Source organism: Pieris brassicae, chromosome 1 (assembly GCF_905147105.1).
Source record: "Pieris brassicae chromosome 1, ilPieBrab1.1, whole genome shotgun sequence".
NCBI classification, from domain to species: domain Eukaryota; kingdom Metazoa; phylum Arthropoda; class Insecta; order Lepidoptera; family Pieridae; genus Pieris; species Pieris brassicae.
Window position 1 is genome coordinate 11216209 of NC_059665.1, and position 20750 is coordinate 11236958.

Consider the following 20750-nt stretch of genomic DNA (forward strand, 5'->3'; position numbering starts at 1 on the left):
TCTAAATCACACAATTTAATCTAGAATACAGATTACATATACTTACATTGTTAATTATCTATATCAGTCTATCTTAGTGCATGAATATATTATTTTCTTCTATAAATATATCTCTATGAACGGGACTAACCGTCATTCATTTACATAAATACAAGCGTGCACATATTAATTTGTTATTTTTTAATTGCGGTCGTTAAACGAAAAGATTTTATGCCTCGAGTGTCAAACTTCAATGTCAATTTGACAGAAATAGAAGTATTGACATTTGAGTTTACAATAGTCTTAGCGGGAAATATGAATAGTCCAAAGGTAGAAGTAGATAGTGAGACAAATACAACAACAAGTAAAGGTTATATTCATAGTCGAGACTATAACATAACATAAAAAGCTACGAACTATATCGACTCCGGGCAAAAATTGACAAAAATGACTCCAAAAGTGTTGTACACCAAAACTCACAATTTTAATATTTGGTTTCGACCATACCACTACAAATGCGGTTGCAATGGCGTTCTCAATACATTAAAAACGACGCATGCAACCGCGCTTAATCTAAATTGCACAAATCCAATCAGACTACTCATCTAGTAGGAAAAAAAACAACCAAAACCTTGGGGTACCTCGATGTTGCTCTTGGCGGGAAAACCGGTGGATAAACGTCTCTTCATATATACAAAAACTACGTACGTAGTGAACTTTAACGATACCTATTGTTAGATGTTTGGCAAAAAGGCCACATACTTTTATTTTTTAATGAAATGTGGCCTTTTTGGTGTTCTCTTCAACTTGACAATTGACACGGTGACAATTGTCAAGACACATTGGCAACTGACAGTCTATTTGAGAGGATATAGGAATGTCAAATAGCTTCTATTTCATGGATTCCTTTATTCGTGGCAGCAATTTGACATTCGTGTCCTGGATCAAAATTTTGTAAAAAAATTTACTTGAAAGAGACAAAAAATCTTCTTCCCACCTAGAGCAGATCCTAATATAAGCCTAATTACCAAATAAATACGCAGTTAAATTAATTTGTTATATAGTTAAATTTGCCAGAATTTGTTGAGATCATTAGAGGTACCTTTCGAACCTTAAAACTAACTTAATTATGCGCAAGTGATTTAAATTTTTAAATTATTTACAGGTACTTATTATGTACTAAGACTAATCGGTGTTTTATTACAGTAAACAAATTAATTTAAACTAGATTTCATAAATTTACTACAAACCCTATATTTTGTCCAGTTCATTAATTATCGAACTCAATAAAGACAAAACAAGGGCTTTCACAATGATTGTATATTTTTGCAAATGATTATGTAATTTTAATATTGAAGCTAAATTGTCAAAACCGTAATTTAAAAAATATTCAAAACGATATATAGATACAAAACTCATTATATACAAACTACCCAAATGTGTGTAAACATTTACTAAACTTTGATGTGTGCTAAATAAGAATTCTTTTCTCCTCAAAATATGAAAGAGACAGAAATAAACCGACAAAAATACAGAACTGGTAACTCTAAAGTTGATTGCGAATTTATTGTATATTTTTTTTTAGAACAGCGGGGGCAAACAGGCAGGAGGCTCACCTGATTTTAAGTGATACCGCCGCCCATGGATACTCAATGTCAGAGGACACGCGAGTGGGTTGCCGGCCCTTTAAGAATTAGTACGCTCTTTTCTTGTGGGATTAATACAATAATATATTTATGGTAAGTATATTATTGTATTAATAATTTTTATTAATTCAAATTATATATATTTCTGTACCATTACATTATTATTTAGCGCACATCCATCCAATTTATACAAACATTAAATATGAAATACACAAATTATTGTATACATATTCCAAAGAATTTCTTTAAACATTTTTTGAAGACAACTTGTCGCTATCTCTATCTAAGTATACTTCAGAAAGAGAGAGCGCTATAGTCTTCTTAAATAAACAATATAAAAGTTTTACAACTAAATACATCTAAAACATGATCACAATCCAAAATAATTTGGCAAATTGTCTATGCGGAATGGCAACACTATTTAAAGAACACTTTTATACTTGCACACACTATGTTAAATGTGTATGATATATATATATGATGATAATGTCTCTGTACTTTATTAAAATATATAAATGAAAAAACTTTCCGAGTTTTACACCACACATACGAAAACCAACCACACACACCAATTCTATATAACCTAAAGACCACAATCTACCACCAAAATTTCCCAATATAATGTGTGAATCTGGCAACACTTATCTAAGAGCCGTGTAGAGGTTTAAAACGCTCTTATTTTCTTTATGTGAAGGTGTTTTGGAGAAAACATTCCAGAATCTGAGTGTTTCGTCTCCTGCGCCGGTCACGATCGCCTCACCATCCGGGGACAAGGCCAGGTAAAGCACTCTATATGAGTGACCAGTTAGCTTTGCGACCTGGAAATTAAATGAATTTATCATTAAATAAGATGAAACAATACTCATTAACAGATGAAACAGTAACTTCATGGAGAGGCAAACGGTACAGAGGCAGACCTTACGCTCGATGGGATGATGACATAAAAAAAATTTTGGGTGCAAGTAGCACATAGCACATAGGATAACGAGATATTAGTGGATCGAGAAATAATTTAAGGCTAATAATAAATAATACTCATAAATAGTAGAAGACCTTAAACTTAGGTAGTAGTATAATAATAATATATACCACTTAATAATTTTGTTTTTATTACCTTTGTGTACTCTATAATTTCAACTAAAAGACTTGTATTCATATCATGTAATATTAAAAAAATGTTTGCCAGGGGATATCACTATGACAAACTAGAATGTTACTAGTTTTAAATTATAAATACTTTTTCTATATGAGAAAATAGTTTTATTTTTAAAGCCATTCATATTTTTATACTGTTCGTGATCGATTTGTGGTTATTGAAACGTTTATTGAAAAGGTTACAATTTAACTTTAAATATCTTTAGAATATTTGTAATAATTTTGCAATATATATAAATAGTTAATAATAAAGTGAACTTGAAGGAGGACCTGCTTCAGGCTGCCGTATGCGTGAGAGAAATTGAAGGTAGACAGACTGGCGCCGTAACGCGTTACGTAACGAAGCGGTTTACCCTCCCATAATTATCACTTCAAGAACTTCACTTGGACCTTTTCTCACATTTTTACATATAAGTTATTAACCGAGATTTTAAATATACGAAGAAAAATAAAATAAATGTTGCCCTATATATATACACAATACATAAACTATATTATAATTCTTATATTATTATTATTTACCTGCGTTAGCGAAGGATATTTCCATACAAGTATTTGGTTCTGCGAATATCCGTGAGTTGAGACCAACTCGCTTGAATGTTTAGACCATGCAAGGTTGCATACTTGGGAGCCTGGAATTACATTAAATAAAAATTACTGTTTTGGTTAGGATAATGATGAAATAATTATGTTTGACGACGTTCCATTAAAACAAAACAGTTTGTGGCCAACGTGGCCTTGGTCTTGGCCTCATGACCTTTTCGTGTTATTTTTTTAAAAATAGATCAGCCTTCTGTGGACACGATCCCAGGGTTGAGAGAAGTTCAATACACCAGGCCATCATTGTTTTAGATGTGGGACATTTTTTTTAATTTGCTAGTGTTGATGGTCAGTTGCTATCTTTTACATTTTTAAATTTCTTAATTTAATTTTTATTAGACTTCATTTGAAAACAAAAGAATATTTTAATATTTATAAAATTAAAAATATTTTATTATATATAAAACAAATTTGTTAAACAAAAATACCTACCGGTATCGACGCACTGCATGGGCTGAGAAGTCAGCGTATTCCAGAAACGTATGCAGCGATCTGCCGTTCCTCCGCCTGAGGCCAAAAGGCCGTGCTGGTGCGGAGACCAGGCGATCGCCTTCACCGCTGCTACGTGGGCCGAATATGTTTGTACAGGCGATGGGGAATGCTGGAATAATAAATGATTTGCGTGAGTTAAGTTTGGTGGCGGTTGTTGGGGAGAGGTTCATCTAAATGAAACTCTTACGTTAAAGCTGGATGTCAACCGGTTTTAATCCTTTAAAACATGAGCTTATAACTAACTCAAAATTGCGGGTTGCGACGCAAGACTGACAAAAAACTTGACTTATACTATTATATATATATACTTAAATGTAAGTGACACTTATGTTACCTATAAAGATAATGACTGTAGTCGACCTAGTTTAGTCTAGTTAAGTTATGTGCGTGCTCCTATTTCAGCATGCCTCCTGCTGATAGAGGATCTTTGACAATCTCAGACAATTCTTAGTTTTTTTTATTATTATTATTTATTTCTTAAGATATCATGTGGATCATGGTGTGATGGTTGCAGCTCCTTGCAAACGTTGTGTAATACAAAAAAAACTTTTATTTAGTTCTCTTTCGTTCTACGCCCTGGATTTGAGAACTGGTAGTAAATGTGAAATTAGAAGCATTTAATGTATATTTCATTTTCTGACGTTCATAAGTGTACATTGTGTTACCTATATGAATAAATGATTTTTGACTTTGACTTTGTTATGTTACAATTTATTAGTGTGAGATATACTAAAGTATTTATTACTAAACTGACATTACAATTTATTGGCTACAATGATTGCTAACATTTGGTTTGCGCTTCTAATATATTAACTAAAATATATACAACTTAACTAATGTTAGGTTACATAACTCGTATTATTCATTAGCAATACCCGTAGGCATTGGTCTTAAAAAAATCTATATAAGGGAAACAGATTTTTTTATTTTCAATTGTTGGAATGGGATGCTTTTATGAGGCGAATTAATAGATTAGATTATCATTTAAACACGCCATACATTGTTAGTTTGGCTAAAACAGAAAATAAGTAAAATGTTACTACAAACACTATCACTAGATGACGCTACGTATAGCATTTTAGTCGAGAAGCAATATTATAAATATATCAATACAACACTAAAGAAAAACTTTATCAACACGATGAGCGCACAGTGTTTTCTATATCAAATATTTCCTAACAAATTCACACAAAATGTGAGATAGGAAGCGTTTATCAGCTCACACCGCAAGCCGTCATACATTTTGTACACCGCAAAACCACATTATCGCACAAACAAAAAAATTAAGTGGGAGAAATTGTCATCCCGGGAAACGAATCGTCTCCTTTTAACAATTCACTCCAGCTGACTATGAATAAAAGGACTTAAAATTAATTAATTGAGTAATTGTCTAAAGGGAAAAGCACGAACGACGACCACGACTGGACTGTTAAATCTATTATAGTTTTAATTTTAGTTTAAGATGAGAGAAAAAATGGTTTGGTACGACAGTTCAGTTTCAGTGACTAAAATATGGGCCAAATAATTATCTTTTCGCGGGCAAAGTTATTTCTAACAGATAATAAAACTTACCATAGACCATACAAAGAGTTTGTTGTCGTTGCCACCAGAAGCGAGCAACTGTCCATCAGGGGACCACTTCAATCCACACACCTCTTGTCTATGCCCTTGTAGTATACGTGATGATGTTGCATCTGAAAAAAAAGACAAACCCGTGAATAAATGTCAACTAATTATATAAATAACTAATGTAACTCTTCGCATGTAAATTATCGTACTATAATCTTAATTAGTTGAGAATGATTATTATTATTATTTATTTATTATTTACTAACACTTCGTTACATTACAATATAAAAAAAATTGAACATAATTAAATCAAAAGCAACTGGCGGCCTTATCGCTTTCGAGCGATCTCTTCCAGACAACCACTGTGAGTAAAGAGAAAAAAAGTATTACGTAAGATAGGCAAGAAGTGCAAAAATACATTTTATACACAGTTATTAAGACAAACTTATTATGAATATTATATTGACTGCGTTATAGTAAATACAAGAAATATTCTTATAAATCCATTTTTTTGACAATTTAAAAACTGGGAACACCAATTATAAAAGTCATTTAGTTCAATTGTATAACAACAGAATTGAAAGTTACAAAGGTACGTAAAACTAATTATGGACTTGATCATACATTTCATAGTACAGAAATATAACTTGAGAAATCTCCGCGTTATAGAAGGAATTACTGTAATTGCAATCGTTAGAGTGATAAGGACCAAATATTCAATAGTTGCTTAATGTACAACGAAGTCTTCAGGTCATATGTAACCGCATATAAATATAGAAATAATTAACTTAAAGATAACGGTACATTTAGGAAAATTTACACGAAATAACATGTAAACATATTTCTTACGCATAAGCAATGATGGCGTATTTAGAATTACATTAATAATAAATATAAAAGGTATCTAATTTTTTCTTTACCAAACCGAAATCATATCAATATAACTATGGAATAATTAGGTTCGCATTGCCATGATATCTGATATATTAGATTTAAGCAATCATAAAGCTGAAACTGTTGGAAATTAAACATATGTCTTGTTGAACAAATCAACGCGTGTGAAACCTGGGAACAGCTGGTGGGTATACTCACTAGGTGCCCGTGTGTCCCGCTGTCTGATATGTCGGTCCCGAGAGCCGGAACTCAACGTGTCGCCGTTCCAAGCCAAAGCGCCCACTCGAGCCACGTGACCTTGAAGATTTGATACCTGAAAACAAAGCGTATAATTTGTCGAACTTTTGTACGAAGAGCGTTTTTCAAAGATCATTATGAAGAACGAAGTTTTTCTAAAATTATTGCATCATATGAAGCATGACGATGGGCTTTCCTCTTTCTTCAATGTCAGTTACATTCCCGATTTAGTGCAGAGATTCACTCGTTATTTTTATTCAGGAAGGTATATTGAATCGTGTACTAACAATCATTACATCATCCAGGGCTAACCACAACATTAGACCACGATGATACAAATAAGAGAAATAATTTACTGGCAATCAGCTCGTCATATTAACAACCTGAATTTATTGACGTAACATTTTGACAAGTTCACTGAACTACATAATTTAATAATACCAGTAAACGTCGCATTGCATTGTCTATGTTTACGCAAAACTGGTTCCAATCTAGTTTTGAATTTTGATCGAATGCAATAAAACTATATTAATTATATCACACCTGTTTTGCTAAGTGGCTGTATATGAACACCTCAGAAACTCATAAAAAGATTTACTTGTTGAAACAATTTTAAATAAAAAATTAAGTTGCTCACTTGTTGCTTCTATTATTTAAAATGTGATTTTTATTTGCCAACTTGCAGTAAACTTGACCTGAATAATTTTATTTTATTTTTGAACAACATTAATAAAAATATTCTGAATATCGACTAATAATTAAACAGTTATCTGTCTGTAGTATTATAATATAAATGTTATAGTTTTTGTATATATACATAACATTGATTCTACTTTATCACCCTTCAGAATGTATGTGACATGTATTTTTAGACAAGGCACAAGACACAGCCATCACCAGGGATCATATTGGGAGCTGGAAGAGGAGGGTTTGCCTGTCTCCTGTCACCTATGTATTAACATTATTGAGCAACCCCTTTCTTCCATTCATTTTGGAACTACATGAGATGGTTTTGATGGGAATCGCTCAGCCGGTTCTCTGACTGGCAGAGTGCCTGGAAACACTCCTGCTGCTTATGGTACTGGTTAGAAAAAGGCTTGAGAATGTTATGTAAGCCTACCTCTTTATTGACAGCCACATCCCATACACTAATGTGACCTTTCTGTGTGCCAACGGCCACGTGGTGGCCTCGCTCGCTCCACGCCACAGATGTTACGGTGTTGCCATCTGACGAGTAATCGCAAAGTCGAGTTACCTGGAAGGTTACATAATCATTAATATAAACGAATCAGGTTAAACGCACCGTTTCCAGTGCCTTTCAGCAATCGTGATCTGTGTGTCGTGAGCAAAGCAATTCTGGTTTATATAATCTAAAGGAGTTTTTTTAAACGTGTCATCCTCACGTGAATTAATAAAATTATTGTAAGTAGTATTATATATTTGAAAAATCAGCGGCGCTACAACGCCGACCTATTTTTTAGGTCTGGTCCTAAGATTTCTGTACGTTTTCCTTCACCGTTCGAGTGAATGTTAAATGCGCATATAGAAAGAAAGTCCATTTGATCGAACCTACGACCTCAGTAGTCGCTCTTGATATATAATAATACTATATACATTCCTATTTTTTTAAGACGATTTAAGTCAATATGCCAACTAGTTTTAATTACTTATAATACCCGTCATTAGGTGTCTTAACAGTCATAATCTCATCATTGATAAAATTGAAATAAATAAAATATATTTAATATGGAATATAAGGTACAGTAATCCCTTAAACCACGTCATTGAATTTGTATCAGTAGACATCCCTACTCATCGTCAAAGAAGACAGAGGGTGGGTGGGACTCCGAGAGAAAAAGCTGGCGTAAACAACTCTCGGTACCCTTTTTAAATAGCAAATCATCAAACAAAATGGCAAAACTACACTTATTTTAAAACAAAAATCGCACATAAACGATATATTATAGAAATTATAGTCATATATCATTGTAATGTATTTATTTATTTATAAAAGCTTACCAACGCTCGTCACACTAATACATAACAAAAGCAAACATAACAAACACGAAGAGATAGAAAAATACCACTATTTATAAACTGTCTAACAGATTATTCAAATTGCTCACAATTTAATACATAATTTTTCAATATCAATATTTCTGATTCTAAAATAAAATACGACTTTATATTTGAATATTAAACGCGAAAGTCATTTTTTGTCAATTTTAACAACATGTTGAATAATAATAATATTTGCAAGCATATACAAAAATTTCATTGTTGTACAATCTAAAGTGCTCATATTCTGCCACACATGACGTGCAAATTTGTCTTAAGAGGAATTTTGATAGAAGTTAAGTACCTACATTACGATACCTAGTCAATTCTTATATTATTTGCAGTGATGAAATATCACATTAATAAAATATATTATTACGTTATCACATTAACAGACTGCATTTTTTTTGCAAAAGTACAGACATCGTTTCTATATAGATACGATATAAATAAACACAACATTGATGATAGCAACACTGAGTTCCAGACAAGCTTATACAAAAATCATTTGTTAGGTATTTACGAAGAAAAAAAATTCAAGCATCCCTAGGTATTTAGCCAAAGCCCAACGCGACGCGTGGGTCGATCTTAAAACAATGTGTCAGCGACGCTGCGTTTCTCTAGTCCAATAAATATAAAAACCAGATTTGCGTTGCCGTTTGCAGTTCAAACTGTTATGTCTAGACAGTAAACAAACTATTATTAACAAAATACCTAATTAGTACAGGTATAGCTCAGATATCGTCTCTTCGCGTAATTTCTTTTATTTCTATCATATACCGTTACCCGTCTACAAGTTAGACATTCTATTGGTATCTAGGCTTATTTGGCCTAGTACAGCAGTATGAGCAGTGTTGGCCTAGTTAGTGGCTACAGCGTGCGAGTTTGTTTCTATGTGCGAATTTAACATTCGCTCGAACATTGAAGGAAAACATCGTGAGGGAACCGTCTTGCCTTAGACCCATAAAGTCACCTGTGTCAGGCACAGGAGGCTGATAACCTACTCGCCTATTAGATTAACAAACGATCATGAAACCGATGCCGAAATCTGAGGGCGAGACCTAAATAGGATGTAGCGCTACTGACTTTTTAGGCATACTTATTTCAGTTAAAATACGACTTTTGATGTAATAATAACAAATCCGTGGCGCTCCAACCCGAAATGGGGCTTAATCTTTCGATACTCGCTTCTATGATAATTTTTATTGCATTCTCTCTGACACATGTAGATTTTTAGATCGTACGGTGATCGTGATAAAGTGTTACTGCACATAGAAACTATGTGCACAGCCGGGGACTGAACCTACGACCTTAGGGATGAGAGAAGCCAGTAGGCTTCCTGCTTTTTTATGTAATACATTTTTGCATTACTGAAGTCGTGTGCCTCTCCTGTACGGTCAAATGCTACACTACTGTCTCAGCCTACTGGTACGTACTTGGGTTTATCTACGTATTCAAAATACGTACAGTACACTATGCGTATACTACAGTATTGTATGTAAATAGTAAAAAATCAATAATAAACTGTATCGAATCGCTTATTAATCGATACTAAAAAAATATTAACCAACAAGCCCCACTAATTCGCGTAGACGCGACTTTTGTCCTGCCATTTAGAAAATAGATCAAATAGACAAAACATGCCGACTGATTAAAACTTATAGCATATGTAAAGCTTTATTCAATGCAGAGCCTAGACCATAACTTATAGACCCTGTTCGGTAGCCCATTCCTGCTGATACGTGTGGAGGTGGACGAGTTTACTGTGGGTAGTTAGATGCAGGCCGCTGAACTTCAAAGCGTAGGAGCCAGTTATTTATAGTTTATTAACATTTTTTTTTGTGCATGGTATGGTGTCGATTTTATTATTTGATTTGAAACGAGACATCTCTTGGTATTGAAAAGTTATCAGTAAACAAAATGCAATTGTGTGTGTTCTATTATACAATTCGCTACAGTGTGATAGCAAAAAAATTGTTATTATCATCTCCAACCAGCATAATAATGCTTAGAACACATTAACCTGCATCATGAGCACACCCCACACACACCCTCATTCTCACACCACCACACAATACAACCGAATTAGGTATTACTTAGATGTATTTATTTATATTTTCCTTTCTAAGATTCGGAAATGTTTAAACGTTTTTATACATTTATATCGGTATATTTACTACAATTGTTTTTTGTTATATATAATGTATACTAGCGGACTGACATTGTCCTGCATGATATTTCAAGCGATTTGGATATTAAACAAAGTATCAAAGTACCGACTGCAGCGCTAACTGCCAGGCTGATTTTGTAAACCATCCAGGGCGCCACTCAAACGCATACAAAATTAATTCAAATCGGTACAGCCGTTTAAGAGGAGTTCAGTGACACACACATACAGTAGAAATATATGTATAAAGATTAGCTGTAGGAGTACGAAATAAATAAATAAAGTTTCGTTATATATACAAAACTATGTTAAATGCTTTAAGAATATATGCCTTGTCTTGTCTCAAAACTCCTGCTTGTGGTAAAATGTATTAAATTGAAAAATCTAAACAAAATAATTAGTCATAAATAACGACATTTGCGATCGTATAAATTTTATTCAAAGCGACTTCGAATCACTTCAACAAGATTATAATCTGATGGATTTATTTGAGTTCAGATAATTACGTTCGACGAAAGATTGATTTATATATTTAAAAAAATATATATTAGAAATACTAATCCTTCTATCTGCTATATAATGACAGTATGCGGTTTTTTCGTCTCTTTCTGTCAAACTCTGTAAAAACGAATACAAAGAGATTTGTAATTATTTTTTCTACAAGAAACAGCGATCTTTTTCTTTTAGCACGGGCGAAATAATATACCTAAAACTTCATGAATCATTCTAGATATTGGTGAAAACCGCAACTACAATTACAATTACAATTAGTTTTTGAGTAATAATAAAAGTAAAAATAAAGTAATAAAGGATAATATAAAATCTACAGCAATATTTGATACTATCTGAGCATCCTGTATCAACATAATAATTCAGTCATCTGCTACATTGCTTTTTATACCACCATTCACCTAATTTAGTATAGTAGTGGTTTAGTATATTCACATATAATTATCAATCAATGTATACTAAATATTGTAAAAATATTCTTGGTCATTATTCTCCATTTGCAACTTTTGGAAGGGGCAACATATTTTAACATTCAAATGTGCCTTTTTTAATAGGCCTAATTTAAAAATAATGATTTGACTTTTATAGTACGGAAGGCAAAAATCCACTCCTAGACTAAAATGAATATTTATATCGATGCATAAGTTATAATGCTATCATGTTATACGCGCAACATCTAAGCCAATTAAATAGCTTAGAATCAGCAGGATATGATTTATACGTCACATGGAACATGATTTCCAGTAAGGAAGATGTAATCTCAAAACTCAGTAATACTATTACGTAAGAATTTCTTTATATTAAGAGAATATTTTTCGTACATAATACTATATATAGGAGTAGCTAAGTGTATATATTATGTATAGCTAATTTTATTAAAAACCAGACTGACAAAATTGCCGAAAGTATTCAAATTTACAACGAAAGCTTAAAGTTACAATTAATATTTTTTACATTAGTTTGGTGTGAAATCATTGGGAAACATAATAGAATTATTGTATTACTTTGATATCATCAAGTTACAAACTTATTATTATTGATTACCTAAAAAATTCATGTGAAACATGGTGTAATGGTTGCAGCGCCTTACAAACATTTTATAAAGCAAAAAACTTTGCGATTAAAAAGAGTGGCGGAGAGTTTATTACCAGTTCTACTCCTCCGTTTTATGCCCTTGATTTGAGCACTAAATATACAATTAGAAGCATTTAATATATATGTCTGTATTGACGTTCATAAGTGTACAGATACCGGCAAACATCTTGAACAAATGTCCTTGGCTGCGCAGAAGCTATTTTTAGGTATCACTCGGAGTGGGGCGGCGGGAGAGTGACGTGTCGATCGCGTGATTGGTAAATCAGTTGACGTTTGCTCGTACGATGCGCAAACTTTCCCCCACTCCCTTGTTTAATACTCAAGAAGTTTGCCGGTATCTGTACATTGTGTTACCTAAATGAATAAATAATTTTGAAATTAAATTTAACAATTTTGTTTCCGACACGCAGCTGCTTGATTTTCCAGGTAGTCTAGTGACTACAATAAACTACAGATTTAAAAATTCATTGCCGTTACCTCTAAGTCTTGGTCACAGACGTCTGTATAAATGTGTTTGATATATATACATAGACAAGTAGGTGAATTAGATATAGTTTCGAACCCTTTATAATTTATATATATTATGCATTCCATCTTTGGCTATATCATTTGTATATTTGTTTTTGTTGTATACAAGCCATATTACGAAATAAATAAATCTAACGCATTCCAGTTTCACCACGATTCCTATCTAACCTATCACAAGTGTTAATTGGACTTATGAAAGGAACATTCCATTGGTGCCCACCGTGATTCAAAGACCTCATGGTTCAGAGATGCACGCCTAACTCTACATAATATGACGACAAATCATTGAAAAGGCACACAAATACACACAAAGCACAAAGTATCACTTGGTCTATTTAAATAACTAAAGGATTTATTATTAGCATTTGAACTGAGGTCGAAATGCATAGACTCAGGCCGTGATATGGCGTGGTCATTGCCCCTAATCAGGAATGCAGGTTGGCACAGGAAATTCTCATAATATTATTAACCTTGCAAGTTTTTTGACAGTCTGACCTATCTGACGTCACGTGTCTCCAAACGCACGCACACATCAATATTTATTTTATTAAATAACGGAGATATTTTATATCTCTGAGGAATAAAAATATTAAATTAGTAATAAATAAACTTTCTACTATATTTAAAATATAAGGCAGCAATAAAAAAAATATAATTTTAATCCGATTTCTGTAGCTTTTACATGATAATTTGTCTGTCTAATAGATGATCAGCCTTCTGTGCCTGACACTCGTAGTCGACTTTATTGGGTGTAAGGCAAGCCGGTTTCCTCACGATGTGTCCTTCATCAATGTTAAACTCGCACATAGACAGAAAGTCCATTGGTCCGGGAATCGATCCTTCGAACTCAGGGATGAAAGTCGCACGCTGAAGCCACTAGGCCAACACTGCTCTAATAATCTCATCAATCTTATAAGGCAATTCAAACACGGCTTCCTGAACCGATTCAGATGAAATTTTGACGATTTCCTAAGTTGGAAAACATCAAAGAATATATATTAATAAATTCCAGAACATACATAATTAATACCTGATATTTTTGAAGTCTTAGAAATATACAGAAAGCAATTTGGCACTAAACCAACAAGTTATTATAAATAACACTAATTAAATTAATACTATGCGCCGGAGTCGAAATTACATAACAGATTGTAAAACACGATTGTGGCAAAAAACGAGTCTCATGTTTGAGAGGGCTTTGTCCTGCATTATCATTGCACCGACTAGTTTTTGGGGATCACTTTAATTTAAATCTAATCTCTTGAATTCACATCTGCTGCAGACCATGGAATAATAGTTTACCCAAAACAGTATTAGATATATTCTATTGGACGGGAGTTAAGTGGCTGCAATTGTTTATGTCAAAAGGCATTCCAATAGATAGATTCATGAAAGGCGACTTTCAGCCGAGATTTGTTTTAAATTTTTTGATCCAAACATTGGTCACTAATTGCCACTAATATTGTTTATAATTAGTATTATCATATCAAGATTTGATTTTAAGTTATGACTGTCCCTCTATCCTATTGTTGACGTCTTGAGATAATGCATAACACTTTGTTTTTTAGATTACTAACTAACATCAGTAATTCTGATTAAACATAATATATTGGAAGGTAATTTTCATGATTTAGATTGGGCAAAAGGGGGATCCTCACTCATCCTCCTATTAACGCCATTTTGTGCTCAAAAAGTGCAAATTAAAAGATAACTTACGGAACCAAATAAATACAGAGTTGCCTCGAGACCGCATAATCCTAACAAAAAACACATGCACGGCTCTAGTCTCCAACTAGACGAATTTTATAGCTTTTTATAAATGCTAAATATTCCACGCTTCCATAGTAAAATATTCTAAATTATTCACATTAGATTTATTGTAATTTCGACTAGCTAGATTTTCCTATGCGTTACCGTCCATTATTATTTTCAAACGACTGGTTATTTATAAAAAAACGAAATGAGGCTAAATCTCAACAAAAAGTAGAGAAATGTACAATACTCCTAACACGCGATTTCCCTCCCCCATTTAACGAGGTATTCCTACAACACAGAGATTTCTGTAGTGTGAAATTTGTAAAGAATTATATATTGTGCTGTAATCCAACAACGCGATTTCCTATAACGCGGCCCGGGTTTACCACGTTATACGGGGAATACTGCATTTAGTGAAAGCAATTCTTTCAAGCAAGATATATATGTATATTAAACGAATGCGTTAATGTAAAGTTCTAGTTTGCTTCAACAGGTTGACAATTTCGAAACTGCTTGCGTCGGCCCATTAGCTCAGTTGGTTAGAGCGTCGTGCTAATAACGCGAAGGTCGCGGGTTCGATCCCCTCATGGGCCAATGACATTTTTTATTTTTAAACATTGATGCAAAACTTTTGTAGTGCTCAAAAAAGTGATTAATGTAATGCAATTGAAAATAAAGTGTAAGCGGGTCTAAAACTACCTTCATTTTCTTTTTTAACTTTCGAGTTATTTAATGTTGAAAATAGACTTACTTGACTAGTACATGCACTCCAAAGATAGACGCAGCTGCCCAAGCCGACGCTGAGAACATTCTGGCCTGACCAGTCCACCAGGTTAAGGTAGAAGTCATCTTGAAGATCTGGAGCATCTAGTACCTGAAAAGAACAGACTTATAGTATATTGATAAACTAAGCCAGCCGTAATTGACGATAGAAAGCATTATATTGTTAAACATTTCCCTTAATAAGATTTTCTAACTTCCTACCTCAACGTCATAGACCCGGACCGCGTTATAAGAAATCGCGTTGTAGGAGTATTCTCGTAACTAGGAACTATTCAAAAACTAGAAACACGCCATTGAAACAGGCGCAAAGGTACGCAAAATTAATAATGGACTTGACAAATAATTACAAAATTTACAGTACAATATAACAAGAGATATCTTCGCGCTATATGAGAGATGGAAATCGCGTTGTACGGAAACGCGTTATAGAGCAGATTTGTGTACTTCTTAAAATAGGCTAATAGTAGAATTTTTTAACCTGCTGTTGAGGTAAGGCTCTTATGTTAGTGACCCTTAGAATCAATTTAACTTCTTTTCTGACGTTCATAACTGTACTTGTTTACCTATATGAATAAAGTTATTTTTAGTTTGACTGATTCTCATCAGACTTTCGACACCGAAAACAATTATTTTACAATAGCTATGCACGACATGTGTGTGTGTATAATTCATAAGCAAACGCTAATCTGCTAATAAAAACTTACTTTAAAAGGTATTCGAGAGATTTTTCTAGTCGCTTTCCGTGGAGACCGAAGTAGCTTCTGTGATTTTGCAGACACCGGCGAAAGGCTGTATGGAGATGGGTCTATATTCTCCTGAAATTAAAAGAAGAAGATAAATTAATATTGAAAATCCTTAAGCTACAGAGATTTTTAGAGAATAAAAAAAATCAGTAGCGCTACAAACTTTTTAGGTATGGGCCTTAGATTTCTGTTTCACAATCATTTGTCAATCTAATAGGTGTAGGCAGGCAAGTAGGTGATCAACCTTTTGCTTGACACAGGCCGTTGACTTTAAGGATCTAAGGCAAGCCAATTATCTCACTGTTTTCCTTCACCGTTTGAGCGAACATTAATCGGACATAGACAGAAGGTCCATTGGTGCACAGCCTACCTATGACAGGTGAAGGTGAACGCTGAAGCCACTAGGACAACAGAGCTTTTTATAAACGTTTTTCTTTAAAGTTATTAGCTGTAAACTACTTTACCTACGTCATTACTAAATGACGTTTATAAAATGTTCAACATGGCAACATTCATGGTCATGATGGAAACCCCGTTACTCGGAGACATTTACGCGTCAATTTTCAAACATTTCAACGGGAATGAAATCCGTGCATAAAATATAGCACATGACAACATTTCTCTTAAACCAGACATCGCTAATCGAAAAAAAACAAATTTCATTAAAATTTTTACGATAAGTTTTATAGCAACATGTTCTAGAATTGATAATTAAACAAGAAAATTATTACTATCAGGATAAATGTATGCAAAAAGCGTGCCGTTTTATTGGCAAGTCAATCAAAGGCAGACGAGCAAAAATAAAGTATAAATCAATTACGATAGTGAATTTAAAAGCTTTTTTTGTACAGAATTAAAATAATTAACTGTATGCCATAAAGGATAATATTTATAATTTATAAAAACCTCAACACTATTCACGTTACAGTACATATAGACTATTGAATTATTTCTCAGAATCACTGTGATTGTGTCTACTCTTCGACTTGTGATTTATTTAAAAAAAATGTGTGCGTCTCGGGACGCCCGACAGAAGTGATTACTGAAACTAATTTAAGTTGAACTATTTAAATCAGTCATGTTCCGAGGATTACCTTCAAAAACGGTGATAGTTGTAGGCTAGTACTAAATACGACTAGCGCTACGGGTTAGAGTGAGAGAGCTGGAGCCTACCTATCGCTGCTGCATGCGTGAAAGAAAGGGAAGCTAGACAGACTAGCGCGTAACGCGTTACGAAAACAGCGGCTTACCCTCACAAGAGAAGTTTTTACGTCAAAACCAACGAAAAACAAAGTTAGACCGAAAGAGACGAAATAATTTAATTGTTATGAATGAAGGCGGTAATAACGCTTCTATACATATATATATGTAGTGTTTCTATAAATTCGGTTCCTATACATAACTGGTGTATTGTATATAAATACTGGGAACAATACCTATAGAACTCCAAATCAACCTTGCTGACACTGTAGGATAATCATTTCACAGAATCCGGTCCCATCGCAATTAATTAAAAATAACAAAAGCTCGGGTATTAGTGTTAAATATATTTAATTCATAAAGTACAGAATAAAAAGACAAATGACCCCCTCTGGTGATTACGAAAAGGCTAATAGTGCAAAAAGTTTTGACAAATTGAGTTTGAAAAGCTCTTGGCTATTTGTATGGCTCACTGCCACTGACGAAACAAGGTCATAACTGACGGTTCTAAACATACTTAGAAAATACTACATTTTAACTTCAATACTACAAGTGTAATTTATAATTCAATATATCTTATATAATATAATCAGGCACGGGAGGCTGATCATTGCATATAAGATTGACAAATGATTATGAAATAGATACAGAAATCAACACAGACCCTTTTTTAATGATATCGTTAATTTTAGTAAGAAATTAAAGGATTTTTATTTTATTTAAAATAGTGTAATTACACTGATTCAGTATGTAACGGGATAAGTTTATATTTGACCTAAAACGTGGACAAAAAATAATCTCAATGGTAAACACGTCTGAAAAAATAAATAAAAAATGTGTGCGTGTAGTGTACGTAACACACGTAAGAAGTGAAACTTCTTATTGTTCGAAAAATGATCTAGCATATGCAACTTTACAGAAATTGGTTAAATAAAGTTAAATTAGGTAAAGTTTAACAAAAGGCTTTTATTATCATAGACATGAATACAAATAATACAATTATTTCATTTTACCTTATTACTACTAAGATTATTTCATTAATTGTAATATAATTATAACTATCATTGTTATCGTTATTATATATTTTTGTTATTAATGGCTTCGAATCTCTTCGAATTAACCGTGGTTAGAAAAAGATGGCGTGTAACGGAAAAATGTGACGGTAATTTTTTTCCAATGCCGATAAAGGAGTTTCACTTCAAAAACATCGTAACCATGGCAATAAAGATAAATTACGCCCATCCAAGCTGAGTATGTCATGCTCTGTAAATCCCAATAGCGATAACGATTAACTCATCCACGCAGGTACTCCAGTGATACCAATTTTGTTGTATGAGATTATCGATATGGTTCTCTCAATAACACTGATATGGCATCCTTGGGAGCATTTGGGTTCGCTTCCGGTACCACCGCTCAATTTGAAGTTTGAACTATATAACGTAAACTATATAAAATACAGAATGTAGACGTAAACAATATGAACTGATGTTTTATATGTATACACTATTTAAAACAGTCGTCAATCCCTGACTTATTTTAGCTTTTACTATTTCACACCCCTACTTCATAAGATACAAGGCAAACTATTTACGTAACTCCGTGATGTATCGTACACCTTCAAATTATATTACAAATTACCAGCAAATAATATCTAATGTTACAAAAAATTATAAAAAATTCTGGTATCCTTTATTGGATAGAATGACTTTGTTATTTCTCTTTTATACTGAATACTGGCGGACCCGAAAGACGTTGTCCTGCGTGATATTTCAAGCGATTAGGATATTAAACAAAGTATGAAACTACCTAATGCAGCTCCATCTGCAAGGCTGATTTAGGTATCTAAATAGGGCCCCAATCAAACGCATACATAAAAATTCATTCAAATCGGTCCAGCCGTTTAAGAGGAGTTCAGTGACATACACACGTACAGTTGAATTATATAGATCTTTTTGTATTAGTAGGTAATAATTGTTAAATGTGTTGTGTGTTTATGTTTGAATGTACGCATCGAAAAGCCAAAAACTGAATGCATACACATTTTGAAAGTTACAGACCCGAGACAAGCCAAGAAACTTATCATCGATATTTTATATAGAACCAAAAATCTAATTAAAACTTTATCATTTAAGATCACATTATAATTAGGGCTTCAGAGGCACGAATGGGTAAAACGTGTATAATACCTGAAGCGTAACGCCGAACGCGTCCTTGACAGGTTCGCCTACAGTGTCTTTTTTATCACGGACAGAGAAGTTCAAAGAAATCAATATATTCAAGGCAGTAATTTGGTATTTTAGTCAACGAAACGACATAGGGCATTTTAATACAAACACGATCTTCAGCACTCATGCCTACGATGAAAAAGATACAAACTACTATATAATTTAAATAAAATAAGCAGGGTCAACTGCTCTTATTCCCGAAGTGGTTCGAACCCCCACTGCGTACTGGACATTCTGCCTATGTACGCTTTTAACATTCGCTCTAACAGTGAGGGAAAAACATCCCGAGGAAACCGGCATGGCTTAGACCTCTGAACACAGTTAGGCACAGAAGACCAATCACCCACATGCCTATTTAAAAAAAACAAATCCAAGCCGCAAATCATATCATTTATTAGAAACATCAGCGCCACATACATTGCAAAAACTACTTGAGTTTAAACCCGTAATTAGTTCTCTTTATTAAAACAAAGTATAAATATATATTTTTAAATAATATCCTAACATTACAAACGTACTCTAAAATTCCTCACTAAATGAATGTAATTCTTTGAGAAATAAAGTATCATTGAACCGGAGAGCACAGTCTGGCGTAAGTACGACCTAACTCAAAGCACGCTTAATATTCCGCTTAGACAGTGCAAAAACTGCACATTTCGTGTACCTGCGGTTTTATGGCCATTAACCTGAGTTTCCTAATCTAGATACACACTCGTGGGATTGTACCATTTCGGATTAATATGAGCCATAGAATTTACGAGCGTGGGTGATGTTGAAAGACAATATAAGGTCATGATGCGGAATAATTACGAATTTATAAACAGTAAACCCCGTATAACGCGGTAGAGCCGGACCCACGTTATAGGAAGACGAGATCTAAACTGCTTAAAATCATTTCAATTTGTAATTAATTATGATAGGTTTAAAGATTATCGGACATAAAAAAAAATCTTTATTTAAACTACGTGTTTATAAAGCGCGGTAACATTAATAAACCGTATTATTCAAATTTAGGAGGATTCGGGATTCCAGGGCGACACCCACATCGGACATAACACGAAACAAACATGGTTCAAGCGCACACACAATAAATATCATTGATAAAGGAAACGTT

The 20750-nt window shown here is 33.5% G+C and overlaps 1 protein-coding gene and 1 non-coding gene across 2 annotated transcripts in view; one reads left to right on the forward strand and one right to left on the reverse strand.

The window, feature by feature from the left end:
* The window catches only part of LOC123709431 (fizzy-related protein homolog), a 65152-nt gene continuing 44402 nt past the window's right edge, over positions 1-20750 (reverse strand). The window contains exons 3-10 of the mRNA XM_045660782.1: positions 16173-16283; positions 15437-15559; positions 7693-7827; positions 6534-6648; positions 5445-5566; positions 3813-3981; positions 3303-3412; positions 1-2443 (exon numbers count right to left, since the gene is read on the reverse strand). Of these exons, the coding sequence (XP_045516738.1) occupies positions 2267-2443; positions 3303-3412; positions 3813-3981; positions 5445-5566; positions 6534-6648; positions 7693-7827; positions 15437-15559; positions 16173-16283 (1062 nt within the window). The 3' untranslated portion in view covers positions 1-2266. The remainder of the gene's footprint in view (positions 2444-3302; positions 3413-3812; positions 3982-5444; positions 5567-6533; positions 6649-7692; positions 7828-15436; positions 15560-16172; positions 16284-20750) is intronic.
* Trnai-aau lies at positions 15206-15279 on the forward strand. Its single transcript has one exon. It is a non-coding gene; the product is annotated as a tRNA-Ile (tRNA).